This window comes from Sycon ciliatum, chromosome 5, assembly GCF_964019385.1.
Source record: "Sycon ciliatum chromosome 5, ocSycCili1.1, whole genome shotgun sequence".
Taxonomy (NCBI): Eukaryota; Metazoa; Porifera; class Calcarea; order Leucosolenida; family Sycettidae; genus Sycon; species Sycon ciliatum.
This window is the reverse complement of record NC_088647.1, coordinates 4160295-4180295: the sequence shown is the minus strand read 5'-3', so window position 1 is coordinate 4180295 and position 20001 is coordinate 4160295. Positions and strand designations below refer to the sequence as shown.

General features: G+C 48.6%; 2 protein-coding genes across 2 annotated transcripts in view; one reads left to right on the top strand and one right to left on the bottom strand.

Moving 5' to 3' along the window:
- The first annotated feature begins 828 nt into the window (after nt 1-828).
- LOC135817244 (uncharacterized) lies at nt 829-15259 on the top strand. The gene is made up of 19 exons (XM_065330371.1): nt 829-1034; nt 2737-2879; nt 3504-3718; nt 4234-4300; nt 6637-6723; nt 7520-7613; nt 8690-8746; nt 9146-9271; nt 9525-9691; nt 10347-10595; nt 10965-11025; nt 11356-11404; nt 11671-11763; nt 12139-12228; nt 12637-12699; nt 12960-13083; nt 13803-13980; nt 14244-14393; nt 14781-15259. The coding sequence occupies exons 1-19, from the start codon at nt 930-932 to the stop codon at nt 14931-14933; spliced, it is 2271 nt and encodes a 756-aa protein (XP_065186443.1). The 5' UTR covers nt 829-929; the 3' UTR covers nt 14934-15259.
- The window catches only part of LOC135817242 (uncharacterized), a 17149-nt gene continuing 12336 nt past the window's right edge, over nt 15189-20001 (bottom strand). Inside the window, exons 8-10 of the mRNA XM_065330369.1 lie at nt 18976-19884; nt 17168-17346; nt 15189-16478 (exon numbers count right to left, since the gene is read on the bottom strand). Of these exons, the coding sequence (XP_065186441.1) occupies nt 15447-16478; nt 17168-17346; nt 18976-19884 (2120 nt within the window). The 3' untranslated portion in view covers nt 15189-15446. The remainder of the gene's footprint in view (nt 16479-17167; nt 17347-18975; nt 19885-20001) is intronic.

The following is a 20001-nucleotide window of genomic DNA, read 5'->3' as shown; positions in this document are numbered from 1 at the left end:
GGCTCTGCGAAAGAAGCCATACTGGTCTCTCAGCGGAATTCCAGAACTGCCGCAAGTTATGGGCGTTAAGTATAAGTAATAGTTACAGTGGAACCGCTTATGGGCGTTATGAATAGTTGATGAGTGAGTCGCTAGCGAGCCGCTAGTGCATCGTTGTGCCGCAACCTTGCCAAAGCATCTCAACTGATGATGTTACTGCATAGCGGTTCTCCAAAGGGTGATCTGGCCATGTGCATACGGTGTGTGCGCGTGGGAGGAGGACGGGACGGGAGCACCCACATTCTCGAGCAACCACATCCCTTCCCTTGCCAGAGAGGAGTCTTGCCAGAGAGGAGTGATGACCTATGGCCTACTGAACAGTACCCACTAGCAAATCGTGACCATGAACAAACAGGGACGACGATAACGGACAACTTACACCCATGCACATGTACCATGAATGGCATGATCACCTTGATCGCTGAGATTGTGAGAACTAATGATTACTACAGTGTAATGATGTACTAGTAGCTTGTTGTGCAGCACAAGAATGAAAATATGTGTTTAATAGTAGAGTTTACTTGATTTCCGGACAGCTCAGGTACAATAAACTGTGTAGATGATCATCCACATGCACGTGACATTTCAATTTCACGTGACCGACATGTGTGTCCAACCTGACTGTACATGTACGTGTAGGTTCGTGCTTAGTCTTTCCCCATGCCGTGGCATGCACTGGGCAGCACTGTAGCACTAATCATGCCACAGTGCGACTTCTCACCTAAAATAGGCGGTAGCTACGTAGGTCAACAAAGTGAAGTGAAAACTGAAGTGACTTTGTCACCTACAAAACAGGGACATTGTAACTCGTTGCAAGTCTTTTCAAGCGTCAGTCTGCTTCGCTCGCATCGCCTTTCATCACTCAAGGCTCGGGGGGCCCGTTTGGGACAATGTTGAAGGTAGCTATTCCGCTGCTGACCTTGGCGGTTTGGCTGCTTCAGCCTGCCAGCGCGCAGCTCAGCCTCAACCTGGACACAAAGACCGGAGCGTATTCGGTAAGCAATGCCGGAATTTGTTTATCGCACTGTGTTCCTCGTGCTCGGTAAGAGTCCAGCTACGTAACACTGTCACGGTAGTATTGCCATGAACCCTATTATAGCTTTCTGGTACTCCAGCTGGTGCTTCCTATTATCTGGAGTCGCCATGGCTCAGCTCAGTCTCGCTATTCTCTGCACACAACCTTCCCATTTTCCCGCGGCGCCTTTTCAATAGTTTCCGATTCCGTATACCGGTAGTTAGCCCTCTACCAAAGATGCCATCATTTTTCGCAACTCAGCGGCTTTTCGCTGATGCCAAAAACCACCAAAAAGGAGCACTGCGGGAATAGCAGAAGTGCAGCGACGGCAAACTACTGGTATATCCCTTCCTGCTGTGAACCACAGCTTTACACCGTGCAAGTAGCCTGTTGAATGCATCCTCCATCATACATGTATCAGTGCACGCAAAAGTCACATACCATGACTAATGTCACATAACTGTACATAACTGCTGTTGATCCACGGTTTCTCTGAAATGAGCCTGAACTCTGAAAGCACGCGAGAAATGATCGCGAGTGAGTATGCATTTTTCCGACATGTAGTCTGTGACTTGAACTTTTGACCCCCATGCCATGGGACTATGGGCCAAGGTTACTGAAAAGCGAAATAGTTTGCGAAAATGAAGCAATTGACTCGGATGGAGAGCCAATGATTAATTTATAAGAAAGAAAAGGACCAAGGAACTACAGGTTACTTTATAGTGACCACTAACGCCTCCAGTTACTAAACAATCAGCTCCTGCGATAACATTGCACGACACTGACCGTCAGTTGTAGAATGTCAGTACCGTTGGTCAAGTGTCGTGCAATGTTATCGCATGAGCTGATAGTTTAGTAACTGGTGGTGTTAGTGGACATTATAGCGTAACTTGTAGTTCCTTGGTCCTTTTCTTACTTTTAAATTGAAAATGAAGCAATTTGCGAAAGTTGCGATTTCTTCCGAAACAACCAACAAAAGTCGCGAAAAATAGCGAGCATCTTTGGGAAAGGGCTACCGGTCGTCTCCCCTCCCCCTCCTCCTCCCCCCCCCCCTTGATAGCTGACACAATGTAGCTCCCCTATCTTGGAACGCCCTTGCCTGAGGCCCGGTGGAAGCAAATCATTCCCCTGGTTGTTTGCCGTCGTTTGCCGGGTTCACGTTGTCCGCATGGCAGAGTCCGCCCAAAGTAGTTGGTCACTCGTCCCCCCCCCCCCCTCTCTCTCCCCCCCCCCCCCCACACACACACACATACGTCCCCATCTAAACCTGGTCGCTGTGAATCCCTACTCTAAAACTCAAAAGTACACCTCTAAGTCCGTGACCTAAATGCCTGGAGTTCCTTTTGTGTTCCAAACTTTTCACTTTTTAAATTCATTTCCATTTTGGGTGAAGTGATCTATTTCTTCGTACTTGAGCTGCTGATGATTGGCACGATTGTTTTGCTTGTCCAGGAGGCCACACTACAGTGGGGTGTGTACGGAGACATGAAAACCAGGGAGGTCATGTACGGCTATGATACATTACTCTACTATTCCATGGTAGAAACGTATGGAAAACTTCTCAGTCCTGGGTTTGAGAAATCACTTGGGTAGCTAGCAGTAGGCTCTCTTGAACAAATGACTGTGACCACCAAGCTTTCTGTGCTGTGTATACAACTTTCACACGTGGTTGTCATATTTAGATCCTCAACAATGGCAAGGAGTGGTTGTATGGCGCGGGCTTTGGTATCCGTGCCAACGGCAAGGTTTACAGCACAATGGATGGCTCTCTGAAGATATCCGGAGTGTTCTACGACCACTCTGCCAGCTTCATCGGTGAATATAGGTATGACGGATGTGTGGATATGCCACTCCGTGTGTTTGTGTGGTCCTGAGCAGGTCCTGAGCAGGCTGGAGCTGCATTAACGCTGAGCATTGAGATCGTTTCCCTATACTTGAGTACATAGTTGGCAGTGCATAGTGCCATCATCAATCAGTTGTGTGGTGCTTTCTTCAATCATGGGGGGGGGGACGCTCTTTTCGTTTTATAAAACCCTGTACTCGTATGTCTCAGGCATTTCCAATGCAGACTTGCGATTAGAAAATCCTAACCTCTCAAAACCACACACAGGACACTGAAAATACACAATGATCATTGACTTTGTCCTCCTTCTTGGACCATACAGTCGTTCCAGCACTCTGTATAGTGTGTAGTATTTAAACAACCTATTGTCATCCTTGACTACTGTGTCAAGATGTGTCCTGGCCCCTATGATATAGTCTGTATTGTGACCTGGACCCTATCATGTGGTCTGTACTGTTCCTTCATTATGTTACATGGTCTGTATTATATCCTAGACCCTATCATATGGTCTGTATTATGACCTGGACCCCATCCTGGTCTGTACTGTGACCTGGATCTCATCCTGGTCCGCTGTGCTGTTCCTTCATTATGTCACATGGTCTGTAGGGTTACCACTATTACGTTCACCGATGCGGCCGGCGCAAAGATGTTTGCAGCCGCGTTCAATGTCTACAATTCGAACGTGATCCACTTTGAGCAGATGATACCGGCATCCATGACTAACATGTCGACTGGAGATAACAGCGACGTTATCACGGCATTTCCCATGTTTAACGAATCCAAGACCGACGCGGACATGCTCAACTACTTGACCTGGTCGGGTAGGTATTCACTACCAGTGTATGTGTGTGTATACTGTATATGTGGGTGGGTGGGTGTGCTTGTATGTGTGTATGTGTATAGTACTACAGTAGTAGCGGATATTGTGCAATTACTTCCCATGAAGGTTGTGTAGGGTTGAATCAGTCTAAGAATTTAGTCCACGCTTGCCTGCTACGGCCGTACCCAATACATGTACTCAAGTACACCACATCGTACGTCCTCGCAACCTTCAAGCACCTGCGTCATCTTCTAATCGCTTGCAATGAAGCAGCGTGGCACAGTTCGCCATGCGCACGTGAGCTCGGGAACATAGCCCAGGATTCGTTAGCTACCTAACTGTTAGACTCGAGATGGCTGGTATCAGTCCACAATTGTAAAGCACTGCTTTGTGGTAAAATGGACAGAATTACTTGATACCTGGACGTGCAGCGAGCCAGTTGGCCTGCACCGCCCATGGCTCTAATCAATGCCATACTTGCTTGCTGTGCCCTCTTCATGTAACATTATACTGCAGGCACGTTCTGCAATGGCGAGATGGGTGCGTGGGGCAAAGGAAGCTTTGGCGGAGGTCACCGTTTCGGGTATGTCACACTGTCTGATTCGTCAATGAATTTCTCAGTGGTGCTTTCATGCTGATGATATCTTGATGACAACATGATTGTTCTGATATGGATGGTGTCATTGTGAAAAGCCTCTCTTTTTTTACGGGCAAACAAAACACAATTTGCCATAGTGGAGGATTGGAACACAATTCACATACTGAAAACAATGGCATGAACGGTATGTGGTAAGGAATGAGGACCCGACTCAAATACAGCATAATTATATGAAGTGTGTACTGAGATAGAAGGAGAAAAGGCGTACACTCTCACAGAAAGGAAATGCACTATGAGAAGCGGCATTATAATTATCACCTACATGTAGCAATGTCAAACCGTGATTACGTTACTGGAAACCGTCACCGCCGACCATCGGCCATTGCCAGATTAACATTGCCGACATGATAACTGGACTCGGAAGTGGCCTGTTCAAGCTCTTCAAGCGCTGGCTCCTCTATCATCAGCTTGTCGTACCGGGTGCCGACTTCGATTAGGTTGGGTGCACCTTTCCTCATCGCCAGCAAACGCACCCCATTTTTCACTGGCGACCAGCGTTTGGGTTAGTCGGACAATCCTTCGCCATGTGTTCCGGGCCCCTGCAAGCAAAACAGCCACCCTGCCGGCTTAGGCGCACCCTCTCCTCAGGAGAGAGCTTAGCAAGCCGCGGAGCTGTCCGATACGGGGGCGAATTTCCGTGCTCTGGCATAGTCGACGGCTAGCTTGCCAGCTGCATAGGCTCCTTGGCATGTCGAGTTCTAGGCGAAGCACAGTGAGGCTGAGGCAGCCGGCTAGAGGCTGAACGTCCATCAACGCCTGCTTCTTTGACTTCACGGATCAACCTGGAAAGAAAAGGGGCAAGAAAGCAACTGCCAGGCAAAGAGCATACAGCAAGAAGGACTCTGGTTCAACCATCCTCTGCTACCAATGTAACAGTATTGATTGAATCTCAGAATAAGACAACAAAACTAAACTAAGCAGTGAACTATATAGGAGCAACGTAACGCAGCTTCCAATCAGCAAGAGCGGCGGGACGAGGTGAAAGCTTAGCACATAGATAAGAAGAGCGCGTGTTGACGAATATGGTGCTAGGTGTTGTGTAGAAGTATGGTGCTACATGTAAGTATTAGTGTAGAAGTAAGGTGTTAGATGTGGTGTATACAGGTAGTGATGTAACAGAGCGTGGAGAGGAAAACTGTTACACTTACTGCCGGCAGGAAGGCCGGAGCACTTCTGTACGAAACCACAAGCCTCCTCATCTTCGCTACTCACAACCTTCAGTGTGGCTTTTGTGACCATTCGCCGCAGCACCTCGCCTACAGCGATTGGTCACACCCGGCTTCTTGTCGAGGGCAACTAGGCCACATGCCAGGAAGGCTGCAAGCCCAGACAGGTCAACATCCGAAGTTGATGGATGATATCATTGTGCTTGGTGACGATGGCACAAGAATGAACTGATGTACATATTCTCGGAAGGCTGGTCACATTGCGGGGGTGATATTTGGTCTCAATGGTGCCCAATGTGCTAAAGATCTTGTGATTGGACAAGTGTGGAGTAGCTTGGATTTGGAACTGGCCTTACCTCCCAGTACTCCTCAGGTCACACTGAGTCACCCTGCGGTGGCTGGAAGAGAGGCACTTTCTGTGCATGAAAATCCTATTGTGCTCGTGGCATATGCACCAGAAACAGCACCGTGTGAAAAGTGAAAAGTGAAAAACATCTCTGCATTTCATGGGAGTGTAAGAACATCATATTCACTGCTAACAAGCCAGGGTAGTGAATTGCCAGAAAGCAAAAGTATGCCACCCGCCAGGACTTGACCCTGGGACTCTGGCTTGGGGAAATTGGGGGACAGAAAAGATCCAAGTGACATCAGTATGACCAAGAGTAGATAAACAAGAGTGTGCAACTCATGGGTGGGTTGGCCCACGGCGGAAATATTTGTTGACGTACTTTTCTAGTACGTACGCGCTGCGGGTCTTTTGGGAAGTTTTGCCTCGTGCACTTGGCGGAGCTTTACATTACAAGGTCGATGCCCTGCACGTACTCTCACACTGCTCTGCGGCAAAATGCACATGTTTTTGAAAAAGGTGCCATCAACAAAAATGGCCGCCGTGGGCTGGGGTATCTGTAGATTGTGCAGAAGAGATGCAGAGTTGCACTCTTCTTTATCTACTCTTGATATGACTGTGTGGCACGTTTTGCAAGCTGCCCATGGAGTGAAAAGTGTGCCATCGCCTTCTAGTTTCGACCTGGTCCCAAAAGCTCAGTTTCGCTAATATTATTAGTATGCCCTGGCTATCTTTCTCTGCCCTCACAGGCCACTGGTTCTGTACGATAAATCACTGGACACCTTTGTGATGTCCAGCATGAATAACTTCATGGTCAGCTACCCGTCACGATCCAAGTAAGTTTTGAAACGTGAGAAATGTTTACTACCGTACTGGCAATATATATGGTCGCAGTGAGGCCATGAAGCGTTACATTGGCGCATGTTTACCGCACGCAGGGCGTTACATGCAAAGTCGCACAGGAGCCGTTACACAGGTTTCTATTTTGCCGCAGTCCTTTTTTTGCTATTGCCGCATCACTTTTTTGCTATTGCCGCATCATTTTTTTGCTATTGCCGCATCATTTTTTTGCTATTGCCGCATCATTTTTTGCAAACTGCAATGAAAAGATCGCCGCACCCCGCCGGACGCGCGTTACGAACGCCACGAAAATTTGTCGCACTAGCCTGGTCGCGCGTTACGCCGCACCCCCTGCGTTACGCGGCAACATATATTGCCAGTACGGTACTCATTCCTGCCTACAGTTGATGACACGGTACAGTTTAAGTTTGTTCTGAAAGCTGGGCATGTACCACTCATACCTACATTAGGAGGAGCCAGTGTCTATACTGGATAAGCAAGCAGTCAGATAATAGAGAGGTTAAGATGAACGTTATTTCTTACATGACGCGCAATTTGGCGTACAACTCCAAATCGACATGAGCTGCAGGTCACTCTCGTTGTCTTTCAAGTAGCTGAACTTTCGCGTCACGTCAGAAATGACGTGCATCTTAACCTCTCTACTAGAGTGGCATACCCTGCACTATGTGGCATACCCTGCACTATACTGGACTACACTTTCAGGTGCGCGGCGTATTTCTGCAGAGTGAATTTTTCGGCAAAGAGAATTAACTTTTTCTTATTTTGTTTCAGGTCATTTGGTAACTCTATTGCCTATGGTATTGGAGGAAAGGTCAACGCACTGCCGGAGGGATATGTCTACTCTACCATCCTTGTGGCCGGCCAGGTTAGTGTGGAAACAATATTTTTAACTTTTCTTTAAATTAATTAATATCAACGGAATATTATCAGATTAGCTACATGTATTGCTGTCCTTGCCTAGTGCTATGGATCAATGAACATCGTTCTATAGTACGGGTAGGTTGCTATACCTGTGTAGGCAGCCTGGAGTGGCCACGGCGGCCTGGACTGGCCACTGCGGCTTGGACTGGCCACTGCGGCTTGGACTGGCCACTGCGGCTTGGACTGGACACGGAGGAACGGACTGAACACGGAGGAACGGTGGACACGGAGGAACGGTGGACACGGAGGACGGACTGGACACGGAGGAACGGACTGGACACGGCGGAACGGACTGGACACGGCGGAACGGACTGGACACGGCGGAACGGACTGGACACGGCGGAACGGACTGGACACGGCGGAACGGACTGGACACGGCGGAACGGACTGGACACGGCGGAACGGACTGGACGCGGCGGCCTGGACTGGCCACGGCGGCCTGGACTGGACACAGTGGCCTTGACTGGCGACGGCGTCCTGGACTGGCGACGGCGTCCTGGACTGGCCACGGCGTCCTGGACTCGCCACGGCGTCCTGGACTGGCCACGGCGTCCTGGACTGGCCTCGGCGTGCTGGACTGGCCACGGCGTGCTGGACTGGCCACGGCGTGCTGGACTGGCCACGGCGTGCTGGACTGGCCACGGCGTGCTGGACTGGCCACGGCGTCCTGGACTGGTCACGGCGTCCTGGACTGGTCACGGCGTCCTGGACTGGTCACGGCGTCCTGGACTGGTCACGGCGTCCTGGACTGGTCACGGCGTCCTGGACTGGTCACGGCGTCCTGGACTGGTCACGGCGTCCTGGACTGGTCACGGCGTCCTGGACTGGTCACGGGGTCCTGGACCGCCACAGCGGAGTGGACTGGGAACTGGCCACGGGCGGAGCGGACTGGCCACGGGCCGAATTGAATGTACACAGCGGCCTGGACTAGATATTGTGAGCTACAGCACAAGTATGACATGTATCTTGCTTATCTCTCTCCTTTCCATTCCCCTCTTCACCTCTTCTTGTATCCTGCAGGGTGTACAGTCTACAATGGCAAGGTGGGGATCCATTCTTCTGCAGCTGGGCAAGAAGGTAGGCTCCATGCACCACTTTCAAACTTTTTGCCATTGCTTAGCAAGGTCTCCAACCAAGTCACTCTGTTAGACACATTCAAGTGCAGATCAAACAAACTTCTTGTGTGCGGATGACAAGCTTCTTCTCACTTGGCCATGCAGTTTGGGTGCAACACGGTTGGCCACAAAATCACAAGTGTGCCCGTCCGATCATAACCCAATATCTGGAGAGCAGTCTTCAACTTCCACCGATAATTGATGGTGCATAATATACTTGAGCTGCAGCGTGCTGTGAAGGGAAATGGAACATGTTAGGCAAGGCATCTTCTCTTTTGAAGAGTTTGGCAATTCTTTTGTTGTTCTGACGCAATTTGAGGTCCTTTCCCCGTGCATCTTTGCGTTCCTTTGTGTGCTCAAGTACCCATCTACGCTCAATTCCGACCCGTCCATCTCCCATCTTGGCTATTACACCGACAATGGTGCGTACTATTACTATAAGACTGAGCCGCAGAAGAACTACCAACAGACTATGCTGGACGTCAAGGTTAGTCACAATGTCCAGCTGTCCAGAGCAGTGATCTCCGACAACACTAGGGCCTGCATTGCACTCCGTAGCCAGCTGGAGTCCTGCTCGTTCAAACTAGATAATTATGAGCGTGCAAGTTTGTGGGTCATTGTACCCCTTGCTGATGCTTTTGCTTAGTTGATTGGCTATCTGGCAATTTGTCTGTCTCACAAGTATAGCTACTGTAACACAGTGTGCTATTGCATACCCACTCTGTTCTCCCACTGCTCAGGCCAAAGCTGCCCAGCTGGACATTCCCTTCACGTATTTCCAGTTCGACAGCTGGTGGTACTACAAGGATCACCACAGCGCCGTCACGCTGTGGGAGCCTCGACCAGATGTGTTCCCGGACGGCATGAAGAAATGGCTTGACTTGCCCCTAGTGCTGCACAATCGATGGTACGGGAACGGTGGGGTTTTAAAAGCAACTTGCCAATGCTCTTCGATTGTGGTATTCGGTGCGTTGTTGCGCTCACAACTTGGTTATTTGAGTGCATGCACGTGGAGAAATAGAGGACACATGTGACACAGACACTCACTCATCTAGAATATCTTGGAAGGCTACTAGAATGCATGAAGCCACATCAACCATCCAATTGAGCCTGGGAAATTGCCTACCTGTACAGGGATGAATTTATTGTCATATTTTTGCATAGCAGTTTCTTCTATACAAAATCACAATTGTGCAGCAGTCTTTGATTGTGATTAGCATTTTTCTTTGAAGGTTGGGTGTTTACCACATTGTCCTTCTTGAGAGTGACGCCTGAAAGCCCATTTGCAAAAAAATCAACTGAATCATACATGTGCACGCAGATTGAGAGTGCCTGCACCACATACACTGCATTGTATGCATGTTACTTGACAGCACAGGCTAGGCATGGATAGTCTGTATGTATCGCAGTTTTCTGCGAGTCACGGTGACTTTTGAGTAGCAGTAGGTCGATTTTGCATCGCAAACTGCGATGCGATACTGGATAAATTCATCCATGCTGTACATGCCTGGTCGTTTGCAGTTGATGTTGTATGCATGCTTGTCGTCGGTGCACTCATCCAGGTGGTCTCCGGAGAACAACTACAGCCATGACTGGTTCATAGCAGAGGAGAGCTGTGCACTGCCCGTCAGCGAGAAGCTCTTTGACTACATCATGGCCAAAGCAAAGGACTGGGGTATGATCGTCTACGAGCAGGACTGGCTGGTGACGACGTACGAGCGCATGAGCGTGACGCAGTCGTCACTTTACGCTGCACAGAACTGGTTGCTCTACATGGGCTCTGCTGCGTCCAAGCTCAACATTTCGGTGCAGTAAGTTTAGCGAAGCAACACCATCTCTCCCCTTTGCATAGCATCAACAAATCCTATCTAGTTGTTAACCGCTGGCAACAGAGTCGTGATAATCATGTGCTCCATACAGTATTCTGAAGTGAAGATACTATGTCCGATTGGCACTACTTGATTGAAGATTTTGCAATGTTCATCACGACACCAGCAAATCAGAAAATCTAGCTGGGAACGCCATGAACTGGATGAATGAACACCCACGCAAGCACATGTAGCGTTAAACGCGCCAACCCTCCTCGGCACAAGTGACTCGGGTACATTCATCCGATTCATTCTATTTGTGCGCTGTTGCTGCTATCGTTTGATCCTGTCCTTGTTGCTTCTGTTGTACAGGTATTGCATGCCTCTGCCCATGCATATGTTACAATCAACTTCCATTCAGTCTGTCACTCAGGTGAGTACCACGTTAGGAAATACACCGGTACTATACTACATCGCTTTGTAAGTTTCCCTGCGCTTGTGGTTGCCCTGGCAGCATGTCACTCCCATGCAGTTCCATATTGTAAGCAATTCCATATGAGCGTGGTTGCCTACACTGCAAACGTGTCCTGAATCCTGAATCTCGCTTCAGCAAGGCTATCTAGTAGTATAAGTAGTAGCATGTAATAGCATGTGGTAGTACATGTTTTTTCTGTATGTGCATTCCTGTATGTGTGCTGTATTTTCCGTGTGTGTGTGTGTGTGTGTGTGTGTGGGTGTGGGTGTCTGCATGTGTGCTGCCCAGGCGCGTGCATCCGGTGACTATCACCCAGGCAACACCAACTGGAACGTAGGTCAGTGCAGGCAGTGCAGGGGATTGCTGATTGCTGATGCTAGAGAAGCATAATACACACTGTGCACTGTGCTTGTTCTAGGACTAACTGTGGCCTGTACTGTAGTGTGGAAGTTCCTTCAGGATCCTGCAGCTGTGAGTGCAGCAAAATGGATACGGTCGTAATAGTGGAGTGATGTAATAGTGATGTAATAGTGATGTAATAGTGGAGTGATGGTGTTGGTAACTTGGTATGTGTTTGTTTACTGTCTGGCCGTCTTTGCGTAGGACTGACGAGTCTGTTCTACTGGTCAATTGGAGTTGTGCCGTTCAAGGATGATTTCTTCACACACGATGGAGAGGAGGCCAACTGTCCGTATGGTACGTTGCTTTTCTAGCTCAGTCTTCAACTCTGCTGTGGACGACGACCTCTGAGCTTGGAGTCTACCATCAGCAAACTGGGGGAGGGCGCTTACAATAGGTTTTACTGTACAGTAATAGCCATCTCGTGTACACACCCGGCATGAGTAAACAGCTTTGGGACTGCACGGCCTTTGCAGCACTGGTATTATGTGTATGTGCAATGAACGTTGTTCTGCTGCATTCACAATGTAAGATTTCATTTGCTACAGCTGTACAGGAAGTACGTTACTGGATGGGTTCAGCTGAGTTCCGTGATGAAGCCATGCACCGGTCTTGTACTGCTCCTGGCCATGCAGTTGACCGAGTGACCTTCCCTGTTCTGTGATGCTGCAGGTTCCAAGGGCTGCGTTGAGCCTAACTTTGAGCTGGTGACACTGGTAGCTTCTCTCACTGGCGGACCCGTTGGACCATCAGATGGAGTTGGTAAGACAAGGAAACTGTGCCTTGGTGCACTTGATTGTAAATCTCAACCTCATAATGCACTGCAGTTTGATTACACAGTAGCACTGCTGATATTCACACTTGCATACTTTGAACCGTGAGTCTGGGGAGATGGAAAAAAGTTCAGCCAATGCCGGTATATCCTTCTGATTTTACTGTACTGATTCTATCATTCACCTGAATAGAAGGCAGTGAAAGTAGTCGTCAAAACTATCGGAATGTTGCTTGTGAGCAGCCTCAGGTCATTCCTGTTCTTCAGGCTCACTGCATTTTTCGTCTCCTATTTTTACAAGTGATTTTACTCCCTTTTATCACTAATGATGCTAAGGAGCAAATGCAGTAGGCATTGTGGAGTTGACTGTCTTGTCTTGTGCGAACTATTCCATTCAGATTATCTGAACAAGGAGCTTATCATGAGGACCTGCAGGAAAGACGGCTTGCTTCTCAAACCCGGTAAGTGATTTATTCGATCATGGTTGCCTGATTGGCAACAGTGGAGTTTGCGCATATTGAGAAGAGTGTTGTGAGTGTGTATGGTTATAATGGTTGCCTGGCGTCCGATTCATTCTCTGCTCAGTGGTGCAATGCTTTCCACTCGTGACTAGACAATCTCCTATTAGTTACCTATCCTGAAAGATTTCCTATGCTGCTGCTGCTGCCGCTGCTGGTGGTGTATCCTGCTGTCTTCCGTCATTGGTATGTGTGTTATGTAGATCGCCCGGCTCTCTTCCATGATGCTGCGTTCAAGCTGGGCTTTGATGGTCAGAAGCGCATTGAGCTCTGGCACACACAGAGCAACATCAGCGGTGCCGCTACTCACTACGTCCTCGTCATTAGGTAGGTATCATCTGTATGTAAAATGTACTATACAAGCAGATAATCTAGTCGGTGAATAATTCTGTCGCACCCCAAAGAAAGAAAGTTCACCTGGTAGAAAACTTAAGACCATGGACGATGAAACGCAGGTCAAACGTATTCAAAGCCTGGACGAATAATTCATTGCTATTCTTCGGGCATTTACCGGTACTTAGTCCGAAAACTCCTTAGACGAAATTAAATTCCAGTCGAATAGTTCTGCTAATACAGTACAGCAGCAACAAAAGAACTTCTCTACCACCAGTGCCGGTATCAATCTTGCATGTACTGAAGTAGAAGTTCTTACAGAGCAAGTGCAGCATCAGCAGCATCATGGTACACTAGTGAAGTAATGTATAATGACATAACCCAAACCCCGTAGCCTTGTTTCCCCGGCTGAATCACGGATTACAGTGGCCTTTCTTGTGCCGAACCACCACTGCATCCTGATTGTGACATGAGCATCAGACTACATGTAGTTACAGTCAGACTTCGCTTATCCGGTCCTCATTTATCCGGATCCCTCGCCATACGGAAGAAAATTGTTGGTTGCCGATTTACAGAACATGCCATGCATACATACAGTATGTGTGTTCGATTATCTGGTTCCCTCGCCTATCCGGATATTTTTTGTAGAAAACAGATGTGTGCGGTTAAGCGAGGTCTGACTGTATTGTTCTGCTCTTTTTCATTCTCTCCAGTTTGGAGGAGGAAATCCAGGTGACGCTGGAAGACCTTGGCGAGTCGCCGGGTGCAGCATTCATTGCCTTTGACTACTTTGCAAGCTGCCCGCTGGGTCAGGAAGTATGTGAGCTTGAAGGCATGCAGCACGTCAACTCCACTTCGCCTCTAGTCATCAAGCCACCAAGCAACAAAAAGGTTAGTGCAGCCGTCCACGCTTGAGTGAGATTAGATACCCCATGCCGCAAAACAGTCTAATTTAATTAAGACAATGATGTTTCGAATCCTGGTGGCGACAGTCAATCTTTTTTTTCAGATTTCTCCCGTTTGTGTCTTCCCCTCGAACCAGTGAATGATGTCATCCTCAGGAATTTCTGTGTGATCGTCACCCATACAGAACATGCATGATCTGACAGCATGTTCTTGCGCCCTGTTACTGTGTGTTCTCACTGGGGGTACAGCTGCGTAGCGGTGCAGTTACATTCCAGTACTTTGTCCTGGCTCAAACCTGGCCCAATGGCTGGACACCGGTTGGAGAAGCAGGAAAGCTCGTCCCGATGTCCAGGCAGAGACTTTCTGCAGTGTCTGCACCTGCAGGCGGACCACTCACGGTAAGCTCAAGTGTGTGTGTGTGTGTGTGTGTGTGTGTGTGTGTGTGTGTGTGTGTGTGTGTGTGTGCGTGCGTGCATGTGTATGTGTGCGCATGTGTGTGCACATTGTGTTATCATCAAGTCTGCTGACAGTATCCGTTGGACAACAAATGCAACCTAAAGACAAACTTCTTTTGACAGAGTAATTCCGTCGTGCACGGGTCAGGATGATGCATTTTTATATTTTTCATCCTACTGATATTTGGCGATAAACTCTCATGTCTGTATTATGATGTGCATGCTCGACGTAAATAAACCTGTCCTTGTCTTGTCCCGCAATGGACTCCTGCGCGGCTTGCAGGCCGAATACAACAAAAAAATGCGCTTATTTTGTTGGTCCTTGTACAGGCCACTGTCACTGGTGCTGCCAGCGAGCAAGTACAGCTCTATGCTATCTTCCCCAATGGAGAGTTTGGCCCGACCACCGTCGTGATTCCCGCCAGCGGCACTGCCACGGTCACCTGCACGGGAAATAGCGCGTCGACAGCCAAATGCACTTGACAGCCAAAAGCACTAGACGGCACTCTCAACCCTGAAGAGGAGAGAGGCGTATGAACGCCGCCTTTGTGAGAAATCATAGTACATGATGTTATAGAAGGACTGTTTGCAAAATTGCGATTTTGTTACGGCCAATAAATTATTTACGATGTATGTATTTTTTATTCATTGGTATGTATTTTTCAATTTCTACCTACATTTCACCAATTTCCAAAAAACTGCACTGGAGAACCCAAATACCACCATGCCACCCAATAATTGATAAAGTGATTGCTTTATTTGCACAGAAGAATTTTTATATTTTGCATAGAAAAAAATTCAGAACTCAACGAACCTGGTCAGATTTGTGTTGTTACAAGTGCGGCGGTGCATAGGGTTGTTCGTAATTTGTGAACGCTAAAATGGTAAATGACTCAAATGTGGCACAATGGCTGTGAAGTTTTTCTACATAAACTCAATATAAAGTGTACGTACACACAACACGCACAGTTCTGGATGGCAGTGAGAAGGAGCTCCCTAATAGCAATCCACAATAACCTCTTCAGCAGCATTCTCACCGTCTTCGTTGGATCCTTTAGATCCAGCCGCTGCCGCCTTCCGCGAATGATGCAGTATATCAGACAAGAAAGAGAACGGTTCAAAGCCTGCGGCAGGTGCCTGGACAGGCCACTCCGTGTGCTGTGTACGTATTCTGTAACTGCTCCACCGTTGACACCAGTGGAGGAACTGATCACCCGATGAGAAAGCATCTGGAACATCCACTGCGTCGTTGTGACATTTCCCGTCATGTACAGCAGTGTCAGTGTTGTCATGGGTGGCAGCACTATTAGTCTGGGGTAGGTGTGCAAGTTGAGTTATGACTGATGTGGCTGCATCACGCACTGCGTCATCGCAATCATCTGTCATTGCAGCTAGACGCTGGCACACGCCAACCAGGCACAGCCAGTCCAGCAGCTGATCACGACACGGCTGTAACAGCATCCTGGTACTTTCGCCGAGACGCACAGCACCTGGCTTACTTGATGCTTGTGATGAAGGAGATACACCATTGGTGTTGTGAGTGTTGCTATGACACTCCGGCAAGATCTGAAGCAATACGCATGACCAGAACTGAACGGCGCGCAGCTTCACCTCCCAATCAAAGTCGAGCATTGCGTCCACCAGCGTGCAGTGATTCGTACACAACACGCTGGGCAATCGGATACGAGCGGACGTGGCAAGACTAGCACCGTCACTGCTTTCCATTGATTCCACCACTGCCGCCATCCCTGCTGCATGACTGGACTGGTGCTGTTGCCATTCACGACAGAGCGTACATCCTTCGTGATACAATCCGGCTTGAGATGATGTATCCGTGCGTGTACTCGACTGTGCTGCTGCACTGCAGTCATCGCCAGCATCGTCACACTGTGCATATGCAAAGGGAACAACATACATTGTCATCCCGTCCTGGCGTAGCCAATCACACAGGACCTGGGCGGCGCTGCGACGGTGGAATTCGTTCTTCTTGCCGCTGAGAATGGACAGCACATCCTTTACCAGCCCAATCTAGAAAGGCAGTACACACATACCACAAGTAGGCACGTACGTGCACACACACACACACACACACACACACACACACACACACACACACACACACACACACACACACACACACACACGTGCACATGACACATGCATGCACACATTGCACACATTGCACACACATTGCACACACACATTGCACACACACATTGCACACACACACACACACACGCGCGCGCGCGCGCGCGAGTAGGCACGAACCCACAAATCATTGGTCCAAGGGTTGGCTTGGCAACAATCAGTCAACAGTCTGCCAGCTCTGTAAAAAATTATACTGATGTGTGCGTACTGCGCAGTCTCTTGTTCAAAATGCTTGCAGTGGACCGCTTTACAATATTGTACACATGCTAACCATGTGTTAGAAGGTTGGCACTCTGTAACAAGAGGTATCCCGGTACTGCACAACGTTCTACCCTGCCAGTGCGTGATACCTCGGCTGCATTAGCAGTGGCAGAGTACAGGTCTAATGCAACCGAGTAGGGTGACAGTTTTACGTCCCATCTGGCCCGATCACTGCACTCTGTTTATGAATTGCGATATGGAATAACACAGATTGGACTGTGAGCGAATACACCAGCCTTCAACACAAATTATACTGCATGTACTAGTAACCATACTGGGTTGACACGTACAGCCTGATTCACACATACCTTGCCAGTGTGTTTGTAATTAGCAGAGAGATACGCATCCAGCACACTGCTACTGCCAGTAATGACGGGCAATGTCAGCAGGGCTGAGCTACTGACAAACGCACTGCTGTCACCGCCTGCTAGCTGGAGGAAGTGGAAGAACTGAGAGTGATCAAGAAACTTCAGTAGATCAGCTTGACCTGTGACAAAACACAGACCCACAATGACAAAGCAAAGACATGGAGAGAGAGAGAGAGAGAGAGAGAGAGAGAGAGAGAGAGAGAGAGAGAGAGAGAGAGAGAGAGAGAGAGAGAGAGAGACAGAGACAGAGACAGAGACAGAGAGAGAGACAGAGAGAGAGAGAGAGAGAGAGAGAGACTCGGAGAGAGAGAGAGAGAGACAGAGAGAGAGAGAGAGAGAGAGAGAGAGAGAGAGAGAGAGAGAGAGAGAGAGAGAGAGAGAGAGAGAGAGAGAGATAGAGAGAGAGATAGAGAGATAGATAGATAGAGAGAGAGAGAGAGAGAGAGAGAGAGAGAGAGAGAGAGAGAGAGAGAGAGAGAGAGAGAGAGAGAGACAGAGAGAGAGAGAGACAGAGACAGAGACAGAGAGAGACAGAGAGAGAGAGACAGATAGAGAGACAGAGAGAGAGACAGAGAGAGAGACAGAGAGAGAGAGAGACAGAGAGAGAGAGAGAGAGAGAGAGAGAGAGAGAGAGAGAGAGAGAGAGAGAGAGAGAGAGAGAGAGAGAGAGAGACAGAGACAGAGACAGAGACAGAGACAGAGACAGAGACAGAGAGAGAGACAGAGAGAGAGAGAGACTCGGAGAGAGAGAGAGAGAGAGAGACAGAGAGAGAGAGAGACAGAGAGAGACAGAGAGAGACAGAGAGAGAGACAGAGAGAGAGAGAGAGAGAGAGAGAGAGACAGAGAGAGACAGAGAGAGAGACAGAGAGAGAGAGAGAGACAGAGAGAGAGAGAGAGAGAGAGAGACAGAGAGAGAGAGAGAGAGAGAGAGAGAGAGAGAGAGAGAGAGAGAGAGAGAGAGAGAGAGAGAGAGAGAGAGAGTACATGTAGCAGCGGCAGCACAATCATACGCTGTACATTTCTGGTATCCAGAAGGCCAGCAGATGTCACTGTCTACGTTGGGTATGGAGTCTATTAAAACACATGCCAAGCCTCTGCTGGTTTGCATTGAACTTCTTTTTCCTAGCACTCAGTAGCAGAATGTTTGATCTCTTTGTTTCCAAAGGTGCACACAACTAAATCAGAAAGCTACTGAACGCAAGAGCTACTACTGTCTTTAAAAGTCACACGTGATGGCAGAAAACAAGAGTAGCACTACCTAGTCAAGAGTAGTGCTGACTGCACACACCACACGTGTGTAACTGTGAACTCCAACGGAGACAATCTCACACAACGGCGAGAACTATAGAACTGCACATACTACAAGAATAGACACAGGCCAACACAGTGCAACGTTTGTTGTTGTAGCACTGTATCCTAACGTTATCACCCATCATCAACACTTCACAATGCATTGGAGTCATTCTTAGCCTTAACCGCGTCAACAATAACAGCTACTCGGTCACCTGGCACAACAGACACGTTTTAAGTCTAAACTATAAAAAAAACGTATAAAATTATCGCCGAAGTCGCTACCACTATTTCGTAGTGTAGATTTCACATGCTACACTAGACCTGGTGTGCATGTACAATGATGAAAGACTACGGATCACATTACAAGGACATTGTGCATGTCGCTGTTTATGTTTTTTGTTGTAAACATTGGGATGTTTCAAGAAACAATGTGAATGTATGTTTGGTGACTCACCGCCGTGTGTGCGAAGCAGGACCGTGACCATGTTGATCAGTGTGTCCCTGACCTCCCAGCTACTGTACACGGTGACATTGCGCAGGTAAGACGACAAGAAGCCACCGACGCTCTGCACGGTACCTCCACCACCACCGCCACCGTCCTCCGCAACACCACATACACTGACTGCTGGTTCCGCCGTGCTACCGACAGGGGCACAATATCTACCGACCGAGGTACCAGTACTACTGCTGGCATCAGCAGATGAACATACTGCTGCAGAGCTACAACTGCTAGTTCTGATGACATCATCACGAGTCATGATGATGTCATCGGACCTGCATCCGCCAATAGCAGTGCTGGCGTTGGTCCGAATCACGGTATCGGGACTTGAACAGCTTCTGGACAGTGGATAGGTATTAGAACATGCAGCATCAGTGCCAGCAGAACTCACAGAACTACTAGAGTGCACAGGGGCACACTGCTGTCGGTTGCTATCTGCCACCAGTGGTGGCGCAGTGCTGCAGTCATACTCGGACAGAGAACGCCAGTCGCTATCCAGGCAGGTAGGGGGCGCATAGTCAATCGATGCAGCAGTGCATAATGTCACCGACGAGGTCGTTGACGATGTCTTGGCTGGTGGGGTTGATGATGTGATTGATGAGACAGAACTGGTATGTCCATCAGCTGTCCCATCACATTGTTCACTAGTGAACAGTCGTGAAAAAGGCAAAGCTGAATGGCACTGACGTTTGCCGCACAGCTCTGCATCGTCCGTGGCCAGTAAGCTGGCTAACATGTTTGCAGGGACCGCAGCAAGCACATCCCTGATGACGGAAAGCAGTCGGATGGTTACTGCCGTGCCGTGTTGCTGCATATTCAGTGCGTCCATCATTGCTGACAGAGGACTGCAATATCTATGGGAATCTGACAGGATTGGCAACAGCACACAACAGCAGCACACGGCCATAACACGAGACATGCGGTCAGAAGTACCCACATAGAATAAAATCTGAAACAGAACTTCCATGAAATATCTACATG